This window comes from Aquarana catesbeiana, linkage group LG03 (assembly GCF_042186555.1).
Source record: "Aquarana catesbeiana isolate 2022-GZ linkage group LG03, ASM4218655v1, whole genome shotgun sequence".
Classification (NCBI taxonomy): Eukaryota; Metazoa; Chordata; class Amphibia; order Anura; family Ranidae; genus Aquarana; species Aquarana catesbeiana.
This window is the reverse complement of record NC_133326.1, coordinates 264,472,727-264,489,142: the sequence shown is the minus strand read 5'-3', so window position 1 is coordinate 264,489,142 and position 16,416 is coordinate 264,472,727. Positions and strand designations below refer to the sequence as shown.

At 40.1% G+C, this 16,416-nt stretch overlaps 1 protein-coding gene across 1 annotated transcript in view; it reads left to right on the top strand.

The window, feature by feature from the left end:
• Positions 1 to 16,416, top strand: part of TRHDE (thyrotropin releasing hormone degrading enzyme) — a 1,580,966-nt gene that overhangs the window by 1,164,779 nt on the left and 399,771 nt on the right. The window contains exons 8-9 of the mRNA XM_073620033.1: positions 4,182 to 4,247; positions 4,612 to 4,799. Coding sequence (XP_073476134.1) covers positions 4,182 to 4,247; positions 4,612 to 4,799 — 254 coding nt within the window. The remainder of the gene's footprint in view (positions 1 to 4,181; positions 4,248 to 4,611; positions 4,800 to 16,416) is intronic.

Below are 16,416 nucleotides of genomic sequence, written 5' to 3'. Positions count from 1 at the left end.
TGCCTTATTACCTGGACCATCTTAGAACCATGCTATCTGCTAAACTGCAAGTAGTCTGTTGTTTGCTCTGTTCGTGTCTGCCCTGGTGTGGTGGCCAGGCACTATAGCATTGTGTATAAGTGCTGCGGGCAACCAAGTACCGGTAGGCCTGCTTGTCTTAAGGGAAAGGAGGCTGCTATAGGTGAAGCACACAGTAGCTAGCTATAGTGTCTGACCACCTGAATTGAGGTAGACATGACATTTTTGACAGATAGCCAACCAGAGGCTATCACAGTGATCATGTAATCTGTTTCTGGTTCCCCCGGCTCCCAATTGTTAATAGGAGATCCAGGGCTGTCACTAACAGTCTGGTCTTAGTGCTGGGAGTGCGCTTCCAGCAGAAACAGAGTGAAACATATACAGCGGGTAAAATAAGTATTGAACACGTCACCATTGTTCTAGATAAATATATTTTTAAAGGTACTATTGACATGAAATTTTCACCACATGTTGGTAACAACCCCTGCAATCTGTACATACAAAGAAGCCAAAGTGAAATGAAGTTATATATAATAAAATGGAATGACACAGGAAAAAAGTATTGAAAACATTTAATACTTGGTACAAAATTCTTTGTTGGTAATGACAGCTTCAAGACACCTCCTGTATGGGGAAAATAGTTTCATTAATTGTTCAGGTGTGATTTTGAAGGTTCTGTGGGCATCTTCTATGAACTCAGATCTTTAGTACATTTCCATCGTACTATAATCCAATTTTCTATTGGATTCAAGTCAGGTGATTGGCTGAGCCATTCTAGCAGTTTTACTTTCTTTCTTTGAAACCAATTGAGAGTTTCCTTGGCTTTGTGTTTGGGATCATTGTCTTGCTGAAATGTCCACCCTCATTTCATCTTCATCATCCTGGTAGATGGCTGCAGATTTTTATCGAGAATGTCTTGGTACATGTTTCCATGCACCCTTCCTTCAATATGACATGACATTTGCCAGTACCGTATGCTGAAAAATAGCCCCACACCATGATGTTCCCACCTCCAAACTTCACTGTTGGTACAGGGGTGTTTTTGGGGTGATGTGCAGTGCCATTTGACCTCCAAACATGGTGTTTTTTATGGCATCACAAGAGTTAAATTTTGGTCTCATCTGACCAGACTATATTCTTCCAGCATTTCACAGGCTTGTCTAAATGTTGTGCAGCAAACTTTAACCACTTCAGCCCTGGAAGGATTTACCAAGGCAATTTTTTGCGATATGGTACTGCATCGCTTTAACTGACAATTGCGCGGCCGTGCGACGTTGTACCAAAACAAAATTTATGTCCTTTTTCCCCACAAATAGAGCTTTCTTTTGTTGGTAGTTGAGCATATCTGTGTTTTTTATTTTTTTGCGCTATAAACAAAAAAAGAGCGACAATTTTGAAAAACACACAATATTTTGAAGTTTTTGCTATAATAAATATCCCAATTTTCTTTTTGTAAATATTTTTTTCCTTAGTTTAGGCCGATATGTATTCTACATATTTTTGGTAAAAAAATTGCAATAAGCGTATATTGATTGGTTTGCGCAAAAGTTATAGCGTCTGCACAATAGGGGATAGATTTGTCATTTTTTTTACTGGTAATGACGGCGGTCTGCGATTTTTATCTTGACTGCAACTTTGGATTGCAACTTTGTTGCAACTTTGTAACTACTTTGTAACTGTTGTAGTTGCAACTTTGCAACTACAACAGTGGACAGATGGGACACTCTTGACACTATTTTGGGACCATTGACATTTATACAGCGATCAGAGCTAAAAATAGCCATTGATTACTGTATAAATGTCACTGGCAGGGAAGGGGTTAACACTAGGGGGCAATCAAGGGGTTAACTGTGTTCTAACTGGGCTAGGACTGACTAGGGGAGGAGAGAGATCGGTGTTTATACTTAGTATGAACACACAATTTGTCTCCTCTCCCCTGAGAGAACTGGGATGTGTGTGTGCTTACACAAACACACACACATCCCTGTTCTCGCTCTGTCACAAGCGATTACGGGTGCCTGGCATCGGCTCTGGGGACACGCAGCGTGCACATGCGCCTGCTGTGATGTATTAAAGAAGCAGCGTACAGCTACGTCAATTTGCGCAGCCGTGCCAACCTGTCTCAGTATAACTGCAGCGGATGGTCGGCTAGTGGTTAAATGAGCTCAAACATGCTTTTTCTTCAGCAATGGAGTCTTGCATGGTGAGCATGCATACAGGCCATGGCAGTTGAGTGCATTACTTATTGTTTTCTTTGAAACAATTGTACCTGCTAATTCCAGGTCTTTCTGAAGCTCTCCACGAGTGGTCCTTGGCTTTTGGACAACTCTTCTGATAATTCTTTTCACTTCTCTGTTAGAAATCTTGCGAGGAACACCTGGTCGTGGCCAGTCTATGGTGAAATGATGTTATTTGCATTTCCAAATTATGACCCCAACAGAGCTCACTGGAACATTCAGAAGTTTATAAATCCTTCTGTAACCAATGCCATCAGTATGTTTTGCAACAATAAGGTTGCCAAGGTCTTGAGAGAGCTGATTGCTTTTACCCATCATGAGATGTTTCTTGTGTGACACCTTGGCAATGAGACACCTTTTTATAGGCCATCAGTTTAGACTGAACCAGCTGATATTAGTTTGCACTGACAAGGGGCAGGATTACTTTCTAATTACTGATAGATTTCAGCTGGTGTCTTGGCTTTCCATGCCTTTTTGCACCTCCCTTTCTTCATGCGTTCAATGCTTTTTCCCTGTGTCATTCCATTTTTCACACATAACTTAATTTCTGAACTTATTTGTTTTGGTTTCTTTGAATGTATGTATTGCATGGGTTGTTACCGACATGTGGTGACAATTTCATGTCAATAGCACCCTTAGAAATATATTTACCTAGACAAATAGTAACGTGTTCAATACTTATTTTACCTGCTGTATGTGGCGTCCAGGATTAAAGCCAATTTCCTGGGTTAAATCTGTTGCTTTCATTAAAAATACAGTGGATGATCATGACCCATTCAGTTTTGAGTTAGAGGCCATACTTCTTAGAGGTGCCTTGATGTGGTAGTGTAGCTCTATATATATGTGTAAAGGAATGCAAAAAAAAAAAAAAATTTGAGGGTTTATTGCCCTTTCCATGTACAGATTTTTCCATAATTAGTTTCAAACTGATCAGAGCAGCTGCATTTTTAGAATTTAAATCTACTTTAATGTCTAACATGGTAGCAATGTTAGTAATGAATTGCTAAAAACTGTATGTTAGCGTGCCAATACCTAAAATGCCATTTCTGTAAGGCTAATGTCAAGCTTGGACTCCATCTTTTAGCATGGCTACAAACTGGGCATGAAAAACTAATTAGTATGGGCATCAATGCATTCACAAACCAGGCTGAACAGCTAACAGTATTTAATATGTACATAAGATGTTTATGGTAATATACAGTACATTCTCTAAGCAATTGCTAAAAACTGTATGTTAGCGTGCCAATACCTAAAATGCCATTTCTGTAAGGCTAATGTCAAGCTTGGACTCCATCTTTTAGCATGGCTACAAACTGGGCATGAAAAACTAATTAGTATGGGCATCAATGCATTCACAAACCAGGCTGAACACCTAACAGTATTTAATATGTACATAAGATGTTTATGGTAATATACAGTACATTCTCTAAGCCAGTTTCACCCTATGTCCTATTCAGATTTGAGGAAGGAACCCCAGAGATTACATTGCACTTTGGGATTTAATTCTTACTGTAAAAAGTGAAGATCCCTTTAATCAGATGTTTTGGAAGCAATCCCTTTTTTAAATAAATCTAATACAGGTTGAAAGTTAAGCACTTCAAGTATGACTAATTTTGCTGGGTTTTTTTTTAGCTTAAATCAGCAAAACTCCATGTTACAAATGAAAATTAGCCTTTGAAAAAATACATGCACAATAATAAAATAACCCTGCTTTGAACTTGCACTGGCTTTATAAATATGGCCTCATGGATGAACTTATTGAAACACTATTTAAATAGGTAAAGGGACTAATACAGTGAAGTAATCATATAGTAATTTTCTGCTTACCTTTTATGTGGTTCAGTGATGAACATTATTATTTTTAATAGTAACAAATATATTGTTCTATACCTCTTCATAATTCTGTTTGCATTTGTTTGTTCCTAGGACTTCCTTACAACCCACAAGTTTGGTAATGCTGCAAGAAAGGATCTGTGGAATACACTTTCAAAGGTACATTAAATATTCTCTAATACAGGTAAAAAAGTAAAAAGCCTATTTGTAGTCTTTCTTCAACTAAGTGCTGTACTTAAGATGCGTCTAAAAGGCTGTATATAATTCCAAAGAAAAGCAAGATGCCCATTAATGGGCTATTGCTATATTACAACACGCATTGGTAGCTTGGTTCAATCAACCCAGTGCAGTGCAATATATGCTAATTTGTTTTTGAATTGGGAAAAAGAGAAGGTTTTTCATGCAATATATTGCATGCTAAAATGTTCTAATGGTTGCTAGCTTCCTATTCATGATAATAAGGCTGTAATAGTTAATGGTATTTATGGAAGTCTGCAATAAGTGCTATAACTTATTTTCTAAGGTTTTGAAAAATGAAGGCAAATCTGTGAACATTCAAGAAGTGATGGATCAGTGGACACTTCAAATGGGATATCCAGTAATAACGATACTAAGAAATGAAACAGTAGAGGATGGAATAACAATCACTCAGGAGCACTTCCTATACAATATAGATGCAAATACAAGAGACCTTGAGCAAAGGAATAATAGGTACAGTATATTATCTTTTAGGTTTAGGACTAAAGCTTTGCTTAAAATTTTTGTGCACTTTTGCCTGTTTACATTTTCTGCCTTACCAAGAATAATCATATTGCATGTTGAATTGTGTATTTGTCCACAATATTCTACTCCATTTTTGCTTAGCCTTTGTTTTATTTGTGTTTTCCTTAATCTTATACAGCAAATGTGCACTTGTTCAGTTCTGTCATCGAAAGTCAAAGGGATGCTTTACATTGAATAATGTGACTGGATTCACAATATTGCATTACAAAAAATGCTAGTGTGTGTGTTTTAAACTTCTGAAATGAAAAACAAATAGAGCATATCTCTCAATAGTGTGTACTAGATTCAATCCAAGCCATGGAGTGTGATTTCTGTCTCCTCCTGTATATTTTTCCCTATGGGACTGTGTAGAAGGGAGAGTGTTGTCCTCTCTCTTCACTCAGGTCTCAGTTTACACCTCACTTTTATATGTTGTGCAGTGTGTGACGTCAGAGCTGAGAACTAGCCTTTGATCTGTGTGTTTTAGAAGGCTGTAGAGGGGCGAGGGTACCAGATAAACAGGTACAACTTATGTAAGAGGATTTGTTTCATCTCTGTGTATCATGTGAGGCCAGTTACTTTAATGGGTATATGTAAGGGTTTATAACCACTTCAAATGTAGAGTTTTACTTTTAGTGCAAGTTAAATGCACTAAAATGTCCCTCATGCATGCTAGCATGCAGTAAATTGCAGAAGAGAGCACCAAAAAAACATAAAATAATTCTCACTAAAATGCAGCCTTTTTAAAAGTAGACCCATCATCAGAAATATGTTTGCATACAGGTATTTATTACCTCTCCCAGAGATCACAGAACTTCCCTGAAATGCTGTCATCTGCTTTCTTTCCTGAAGCATTATGACATCTTTGTTCATGTAATGTGCAGGATCAGCATCTACTTTCTGCACTGAAATGCTGGCTCTTTAAATAAACTGTCATGTATATCTTGGTGCCTGTGCTGTTGCTGGTGTGTTCACAAATATCTGATACAGCTCAGCCCCATACTGCAGCCTCTCACCTTCTAAGTTGCTATAAACTATACATTAATAGGGTGTATATGGAGGGCTGGGTCAACAGCTGGCGATACAAGGCCTGGATACAGGGTTAGATGGAGTTAAAGTCCAATAGCCCAACCATTGTTGTGGGGAAAAATAGATCCATGTGCTACTAGAGTCAGATCTCTAGAATGGGTTCTGAATAGTAGCAGTTCGGTAGCCATCTGTTAGAGTAGAAGATGACTCTGTGTGCAGTGGAAGAAAAGAAAAAGAGTGGCGCTAATCTGTGTGAGTGTAGCGTAGGGTTAAAACAACTTGTTTAATTCAATACAGTTGAGCTCACATTTGAGTAGATATTGCAGGCATGTATGTATAAGGTATCCATGGAATTCCTTTGCGTCCAGCTGGGTGGGGATTGTAATGGATGTGACTATGAGTATTATGGTGAAATGCCTATTTCCATTATAACCATATAGATATAAGTGCTTACTTCAGCCTCTGCTATCAGCCTTAACCATATTCAATTAGATGTCTGCCAGGGAGGGAGGAATAAAGGAAGGATGGCAGGGATTATTGACCCAGATAGGAATAGCTATCCTGGTAATGGCGGCTATAATCTGCTGTGTTCTCCCCTGTATCAGGAGGTGGGTGGAGAAGGCTGTTGACCAAACTACCCCCACGTTCACGAACCAAGAAATACCAGATGATGATGACGATGTCTATGTAAGGCTTGATGAAAATTATGATGAAAATTATGTGTTACACTCCGTTACAGTCACCCTCCCCCGAGATGCAACACCATAGGGCTATAGGGACAGATAGCACCTGCCCGCACTCCTCCAGCTGTATCGAGGGGGGTAGTGAACTAGTCGCTGCTCTTTCTCTACATACGGCTTAAAAGAGTTGAAGAGGGGGATGGGCTGGGTGTAGGTCTTTCAGTGTGAGGGACAGTTTTGTGAAATAAGCATTTCAGGGGGGGGGAACTGTAATGGATGTGATTATGAGTGTTATGGTGAAATACCTATTTCCAATATAACCATATAAATATAAGTGCTTACTTCAGCCTCTGCTATCAGCCTTAACCATATTCGATTAGATGTCTGCCAGCTTCCCCTCCCCCTTCATGTGGAACAGAACTGCAAGAGTTAAGAACAAGTTAAAGAAGATTGCGCCTGTTTTCAAGAACTGGAAACAAGACACCCTATTTAGCTATGATAGTTTGCTATTCCCTTATATAGATATAACCCAGCTAAAAGCTTATACTTTGTCACAATAATTAATATGTATATCTTGCGGTCCGCATACGCTTGTCTTATTTGATATTTGATTTGATAACAAAATATCCGGCTCACTGTATATTAGCCAGAGTCCAGGAAGTAATAAAGAAGAAGTATCAATCTACTGAACTCGTGTATGTCTCAGTAATTTACTTCAAGTGTGCACACTTTTACATTGAAGGTTAATTTGGCCAGGGGGACAGAAACAAAAGTACCGAATGGTTCTGGTTCTGTCCAAAACAGGGATGATCTACAGTCCTGGCCGCTCCAGGGGTATCTGAGGCTGGGGAGGATCAGCTCAGCAGATGGTAGGCGCGTCTGCTGTGATGGACAGAGGGTGTTGCAGAGCTCGCAGTCGGAGCATGCGTGCTCCTTAATCGGGCATAAGGGATGGCCATCTTTAGTGAGGTCTTTTTATGGAGAAGGAAGGGTGTGGCCCATACAACAAGAAGGCTCAGCAAACCTGAGATTCCTACGCATCTCTCACCAATGGTGGCCACAAATTAACATAAAATACTAAATATAATGTTGGCATAGATAATGAGAGTGTTTCAAAAAATACATCAAATAGTATATAAAATGAAATAAAATGGAATAAAGCTGCATGGGATGAATATTGTGTTGAGTGGAATATACTTACACATAGAAGGTCTCAGCTGGGGGGGCGCATGCGCAAAGCTGTCAGGGCAGACATGCAAGCCCGAGGCTCCGCTCCGCTCTGGGAATAAATACCTGCTAACAGTTAACGCCTGCACTACACAACTCCTCACAAGCTCAGGACCAAGCCAACTCACACAAATGTGGACGTTTGCCTCCCCAGCCCCACAACAGCTGGACTTAATGGACTAAACCCAACCCACTCCTTCGTATATGGAGATCGCACTGCCTGACACCTTCAGGTCACAGATCCTGATATTTACCTAGTGGACACTGGTCCCAGCTATTGGTATACAAACCACTTTACACCTCTCTAACTAATGTGTGTTTAAGAAGATCATACAAGATCCAAACACGCTACTATTACTCTATGCTACATGATAGGCGATCTCTATCTTATATGTTTGTTTGAAAATGGGATTCTAAGACCCCCTCGGAGCCTAAAGCTTCTTGAACCCCCCCCATTCTCACAAATTAGCATTAGACAATCTAATCCCATTAAACCCGATTGGCACTCCAGCTCCAAGGGCTCATACCCACTATTCAAAACATGTTTCTTGTATCATTTTCTGAAATATAATTTTACTTATTTGCAAGCCACAATCACTCTAGTTCATTACTAGATCTCATTTGAGCCCCTTTTAATGTTGTTAAACCGGTTGAGGCACTTGAAGCAACCCATCATGCAGGTTACCACCTAAGAAATTCAGTTGGGCCGTTTAACCCTTAGCGGCAGTCACTGCACCCCACCTCCTAGACCATGGACTCTGCTTTGGATTTACTCCATGGCACTGCTCCTGCCCCCCAGGCTCATGAAGTGGCACTAGCCTTGGGGACAACATCCACTCATGTTGTTACATCCTTATGTTTTTTTCATTTGTTACTACTTATAGTATACTACAAGGTACTTAATTTCTCTCTTCTTTGCTGCCCCCTTTCCTCCCCCCTCCACCCCCCTGGTGTTTCCTAGTAAACTCCATCCCTAGACGCAATCACAACCATAACACATGCCTTACCTCAGAATGGGACCCCTAAATATACTTACACTCAATGTACAAGGGCTAAACTCTCCACACAAACGGACCAAAGTTTTCAAAACTTTTACCACCACTAAGGCACATGTTGTGTGCCTTCAAGAGACTCATTTCACTCCAAGATCCACACCTAAATTCTTCCACCGAGCATATCCACAAGTGTATACAGCTTCAACCAACTCCAAAAGTAGCACAAGCGTTTTCCCCGCACCAGGTTGTATCCAAACCAGGTATAAACTGAATGTTGCTCTCCAGAGTTGAAAAGCCCCAGGTGCTGGCTAATGCTAATCCATGTTGTGAGGGCAGAAAAAAGTCCGGACAGCCGCACACCAGGAGAATATAATCAGACGAAATTTCTTTATTGTAAAATCAGGAACAAATCATGTACAAAGCACCATGGATAGAATGTACAGATAATCAGCTAAGGCGTTTCACGCTCTGCGGATCGCTTACTCATAGCTCAACAACTCCAAAAGTAGAGGAGTTCTTATTGCCTTCAACCGCTCCACTCCCTTTACACCCTGGATGAAATCAAGGGCCCGGAAGGCTGCTATCTCATTGCATCAGTTTCATTGTATCGATTCCGAAGTAACGGTAGTTTCCTACTATGCACCAAACTCTAAACCCCTACCATTTCCTTCCCATTTGCTAGGTGTAGTTGATTCTCACAAAAGGGGCACACTCTTCCTCAGTGGGGACTTTAACTAATCGCTCTACCCCTTCCTAGACAAATCTCCCCAATCCCACCTTCCTAGATCTGTGAAACTCAGCTTCCAACACATCTTACATTGCCATTCCCTAGTAGATTCCTGGCGTGAGTAAAACCCAGCCCGACGTCAATACACATTTTATTCCCATCCTCACAAAATGCTCTCATGTATCGACCATATCTTTCTCACCATGGGTACCACACCCCTACTCCTCTCATCAGCTTTTCTTCCTATCTCCTGGTCAGACCATAGCGCGGTAATCACGATCCTATCCTCCCTAGTCCTCTCCACAAAAGACTCTTCCTGGTACATTAATTAAAATATTCTATCCCACTGATCACATCGCCTAAAAATAGAAACAACACTCAAGGAATACTTATGCATCAACTCTACTCCCAACATCTCCCCTCTCACACTATGGGAAGCCCGCAAGCTGGTTGTCCTTCCTGAACAAAGAAAAATGCCTTACTCAACAACGTTTAGACACATCTTTTAACGATGCCCACATGAAATTTCAGGCCGATCCCTCAGCATTGAATTGCCAAACCTTAGACAAAGCTAGGCTTGAACTCGACCTATTCTTGATGGAAGCTGCAGAAAAGATCTTACGCCGCTCATGCCACAAATATTATTCCAAAGTCAACAAAGCCGACACTTTCCTAGCTCTATCCCTTCAACGTCTTGATCACACCATTAAACCAATCTGATTAAAGCTATCCCCAAACATTTATACTAGTAACCCGGTCAAAATCCTCCAAGTATTTAGTAAACACCCCACCACCCTCTACTCAAGAGAAGATCATTTTTATTGCATCAGAGCCGAATCCCTTCTCTCAACTATCACTTTACCCTCTCTCTCATCTCTACAGCGCAAAAATCTTGAGAAACCAATCGAGGAGGTTTTACTGGCCATAAAATCCTTGAAAACCCATAAATGCCCAGGCCCTGACGGGTTCTCAACCACCTATTTTAAACAGTTTTCAGACCTCCTTGCCCTGGTACTAGTCAAGGCATTTAATGCCATCCTTGCTGGTCGCACATTCCGCCCTTAAACATAGACAGCTGACATCTCTATGCTCCCAAAACCACAGACAGATGACTCATCTAGGTCAAACTACCGACCCAATTCCCTCCTCAACCTAGACAACAAATTGTTGGCCAAAATACTAGCTACTAGACTCAACCACACCATCGGCTCCTTAATACATAGAGACCAAGTAGGCTTTTCACAACTTGACAGGCAGGGGACAACATGCACCGCGCAATTCTCTTTACACATTTAGCATGCAAATGCAATATTCCCCTATGCCTCTTGTCTTTGGACATCAGAAGAGCATTAGATACAGTCTCCTGGCCCTACTTACAATTTATACTTAAACAATGGGGTTTTGGCTCCCATTTCCATTCCTGGATATCGGCTTGTCTGCTATATGTGCCACAATTCGGAGACCTTTAAGATCAAAAGAGGCACACGGCAGGGTTATTCACTCTCACCACTCCTTTTCACCCTACTTATTGAACCCCTGGCCTAGTTAATTTGTGATAACCATGATATTAAAGGACTGGAAGTCGGTGGCCATGATCATAAATTGTGTCTTTTTGCAGACGATGTCCTACTCTTCATGTCATCTCCACTGACCTCCACCCCCAACTTACTTAAGCTCCTGACAGACTTTGGCCGAATCTCCAGCCTACAAGTCAATCTGACAAAGTCCAAAGCCCTAAACATCTCCATCCCTACTGCCGACCACTACAAACCTCCCTCCCATTCCCCTGGTCTATCCGTGACATCACATACCTAGGAATTAAGCTCACAGCTAACCCATCAGACCTTTACTCAGCCATCTATCCCCGATGCTTTCTCACCTCACCAGCCTCCTCACCAAAAGGTCTCATCTCCCACTCACCTGGACAGGTAGAATAACTGCAGTCAAAACTGATGATTCTCCCTAAAATATTATATCTATTCTGCGTTCTATCCATCCCGGTTCCAGTCTCCGCATATTACAGAGATGAATATCTTCCTATATCTGGCACACCATTAGACATTCCACATTCTACCCTCTACCTACCGAAGATCAGGGGGAGGCTAGGCCTTCCACACTTCACAAAGTACTACTGCCTAAGTACCACTCCACCACTGAAATACCCCTTTGGGTGGCCCTGGAATCCGTTGAATGCAACCCCCTCTCTATTGCAAACCTCCTCTGGCTTCACCCATCTGATCACTGCACAATACATAATCCAGTTATACGCCACTCACTTTCTCTCTGGGACCGTCTTAAGTCCAAGCACTCACTTCAATCTCCTCATAACCCCATGCTCTCCTTTCTACCTGGCCTGGACCTCACCATCCTCCTTTCACAAATGGTCTTCCACTAACCTCATCCGAGCACATAAATTTATAACCTCTAGTGGCATAAAGCCCTTTCCGACCCTCAGGGAATAAAAGGACATCCCAACCTCCGAAATCTTCTGATACTCCAGATAAAGCATTTCTTCACATCCTTAATTCCCAGAGATTCCTTTTCCCTCTCCACGTCCTTCTTTGAACAAGCTTGCAATATTGACCCACACAGAAGAGGCATGATCTCAACCCTCTACACCCAATTTCTTAACACAGGACCCTCTCCTGTCCCCTCCCACACCTTTAAATGGGAAAGAGATTTGGAAATCATATTAGAAGATGTGGACTGGCACATATGAAAGGCCACAAAATCTTCCTCCCAAAACATTGTGGCATTGGAAACCAATTACAAAGTCCTGACCCGTTGGTACTTCGTCCCAGCCAGGATAGCCAAATATGTTCTTCACTACCCCTCCACCTGCTTTGGAGGTTGTTTCTGCACAAGGGAACTTCCACCATATTTGGTGGTCATGCCCAATTGAAAGAACCTTTTGGTCCAACCTGTTTAACATACTCTCCACTCTCTTCCAGACAACTCTACAACCTGACCCAATTATAGCACTTTTAAATCTCAAACTTCCAAACCTATCCCAGTGCCAATTCAAACTTCTCTTGCAGGTCACAACGGCAGCCAAACAAATCATCGCCAAATCCTGGAAAACTTCCAGCCTCTGCATCCTTGCGGTCAAGGTCACACAAGCAATGATTCACGCAAAAATAGAGGCAGTCATATCCGATAAGGTTGCCAAATTTGAAGCCCTTTTGTCCCCTTGGGTAACACACTTTCTCCCACCCAATTTTGATGAATCCATTTTACTCCCAAAAGAGGCATCCTCATCAACGTATCTCTTGACCAACCCTTCTGATACTAGATAAAATAATCTGGGACCTCACACCTTCCCTCACCCTCTCCACTCTCCCCCACCCTACCTCCCCACCAATCTTCTCCCTCTCCCCTCTTTATAAAATAAAAAGTAAAAGGTAAAATAAATAAGAAAAAAAAAATGTAAACACGCCCCGTTCCGACGAGCTTGCGTGCAGAAGTGAACGCATACGTGAGTAACGTAAATATGAGATCTGAGGTCTTTTTGACCCCTGATCTTATATTTAAGAGGTCCTGTCATGCTTTTTTCTATTACAAGGGATGTTTACATTCCTTGTAATAGGAATAAAAGTGACAATTATTTTTTTTTTTTTAAAACAGTGTAAAAATAAAAAGTAAAAGGTAAAATAAATAAGAAAAAAAAAAATTTAAATGCACCCCGTCCCGACGAGCTCGCGTGCAGAAGCGAACGCATACGTGAGTAGGGTCTGCATATGAAAAGAGTGTTCAATCCACACGTGAGGTATCGCCGCGATCGGTAGAGTAATAGCAGTAATTCTAACACTAGACCTCCTCTGTAACTCAAAACACGCAACCTGTAGAATTTTTTAAACCTCACCTATGGAGATTTTTAAGGGTAAAAGTTTGTCGCCATTCCACGACCGGGGGCGCAATTTTAAAACGGGACATGTTGGGTATCAATTTACTCGGTGTAACATTATCTTTCACAATATAAAAAAAATTTGGCTAACTTTACTGTTGTCTTCTTTTTTAATTCAAAAAAGTGTATTTTTTCCAAAAAAAGTGCGCTTGTAAGACCGCTGCGCAAATACGGTGTGACAGAAAGTATTGCAACGACCGCCATTTTATTATCTAGGGTGTTACAAAAAAAATGTATAATGTTTGGGGGTTCTAAGTAATTTTCTAGTAAAAAAATACTGTTTTTAACTTGTAAACAACAAATCTCAGAAAGAGGCTCAGTCCTTAAGTGTTATGAATGTTACCATTTGCTAAAGGCTCAGGGTGTGTACATATTAAATGATACTCTGTTAATGAACAAGTAAAATTTATTTATTTTAGATTAGATAACTATTACTTTCCCTTTTATCCATCATTCGATATATAATGTTTAATATAAGATGCTCCTGTCTTACATGTTGATGGAGCTACAATTTTGCTTGTCAAAAGAAGTTTATTGAGTATACAATATTATAAAGATACATAAAGTAAGTTTACAAGGATCTATAAAGTAAGCTCTTTGTTTTACAGTAGGGTTTATATAGGTAAATATCATGAAATTTCAAATATTAAACATTGGGTTCACTTAAACCTAAATTAAAGATATATATCATTTCCTTAGTTACTTTTGTAGGTATTTAAATGATTTATACCTACTATACATATTGTTTACAGGTAGAGTGTATATAGGTCAAATAAATTCTGATAATGAGCTTTAATCGTAAGGTGGAGAAAAGGAAAGAGAAAGAAGAAAAAGGGTAGAAAGGCAGAGGTATGGTGCACAAGGTTGTCCCGCTCGTCAGTTTATTATTCTTTTTAGTTCTCTTTGAAGCCTTAGAATGGGTAATCTCTGTAAGTCATTTAATCTGTTACCATGGCAACAGGACAGAGTCATTGAAATTTGACAGGAACTGTTGTTTTATCCAAGGATGCCAAAGTTTTTCAAATTTTGGAATTTGATTTTGATCGATGGCTACCATCTTAGCATGGGACATTGTATTATTCATTCTGTGAATTGTTTCTGCTAGCACCAATGTAGGAGATTTCCATGCCTTGGCCACTGTTTGTTTTGCAGCCGTTATTAGTTGGATCATAAGTTTGAATTGAGAGAGTGTTAACCATTCCGGTTTTAGATTAAGTAAAGTTATATATGGATCTGTTGTATTATTTTTTAAAATATTTTAGATGCAATCACGAAGACTTCCTTCCAGAAGGTTTGGATTACTGGGCACGTCCACCATATGTGTAAATGTATGCCTATTTCTGGGCATCCTCGAAAACAAAGAGCTGAGGTATTAGGTGAATATTTTGCCACTCTAGCGGGTACAAGGTACCAGCGAGTTAGGACTTTATAATTTGTCTCCAGTGCTAAGATGTTGGGTGAAGATGACTTAGATGTGAGCCATATGTTAGACCAGTCCGTGTCTTCTAAAGTTCGTCCCAGGTCCTCCTCCCACCTCTGAACGTAAGAGGGTCTATTAAGATTTACTACTCCATAAAATTGATTATAAAGTGATGAAATTGTACCTTTAGCTACTGGATCTTTTGTACAGATTGATTCAAAAATGGATAATTGGGATAATGGTGTATCCTCCTTTAGGAATGGTGTATAGAAATTTTTAATTTGGAGATATCTAAATATCTCAGAGTTTGGTAGATCATATTTTTCTCTAAGCGATGGGAATGAAAGGAATGATTTAGATGCTATGAAGTCATTTAGTGTCTGAATGCCTGATGTTGTCCGAGCTTTAAAACAATTTGGGTAGATCCATGCCAGATAAAAGGCCGGATTTCTGATAAAAGAAAGGAGAGGATTGTGTGGAGATTGTAACTGATATTTGGTTTTTAGTTTATCCCAGAGAGATAAGAAGTGTTTAGTTATGGGATTATGAATTTTAAAGCGGTCTTTAGGATCAAGCCATAACAAGTTTGATATTAATAGAGGGTCATTTTCTGAAGCCTCTATAAATACCCATAATGGGATTTCCTGTTTTGCATGGTATTTGGACAGACTGGCCAAATGTGCTGCTCTGTAGTAGTTTGTAAAATTAGGGTATCCCAGGCCTCCTTTATTTTTGGGAAGATGTAGTGTGTGTAGAGGTATACGTGGTTTAGAAGAGCCCCATATAAACGAAGTTGCTCTTTTTTGTACTATTCTCAAAAAATAGGAAGGAATTGGAATAGGGAGGACTCTGAATAGATAAAGCAATTTGGGTAGAATAGTCATTTTGATTGCATTAATCTTCCCTATCCAGGATAAAGGAAGTTGCGACCATTGTTTTATTAGATTTGTGATCTGTCTTAATACAGGAGGATAATTGGTTGAGAATAAGTCAGAATGAGATGCTGTTAAATGAATTCCAAGATATGGGATTGATTTTTCTGCCCATGTGAATGGGAGTGCAGCCCTAGCCGGGATCAATTCCATGTTTGTGAGCGAAATATTAAGCACTAGGCATTTCTTAGGATTAATCATAAGGCCGGATAGGGCTGCAAATCCATCAAGAGCTGGTATTAAGTTAGGACCAGAGACCTGTGGTGATGATATAAAAAGTAATATATCGTCTGCAAATATACATAATTTGTGTGTAATACCTCCTACTTCAATGCCAGTTATAGTTTGGTTTGTTCTGATGTATTGGGCCATGGGTTCGAGTATAAGGGCAAATAATAAGGGAGATAATGGGCAACCCTGTCGGGTACCTCTTTCGATATTAAAGGCATCAGATTTGTATCCAGCATATTTTATATAGGCTTTGGGTTTATTATATAATGCTTTGATCCATGTTAAAAAGTGGGGTCCAAAACCCCATTTTTGTAATGAATATTGCATATATTGCCAGGATACTGTATCAAATGCCCTCTTAATATCGAGAGATAGAAAACATAAAGGGATTTTCCGTTTTTTAGCAATATGTGCCAATAAC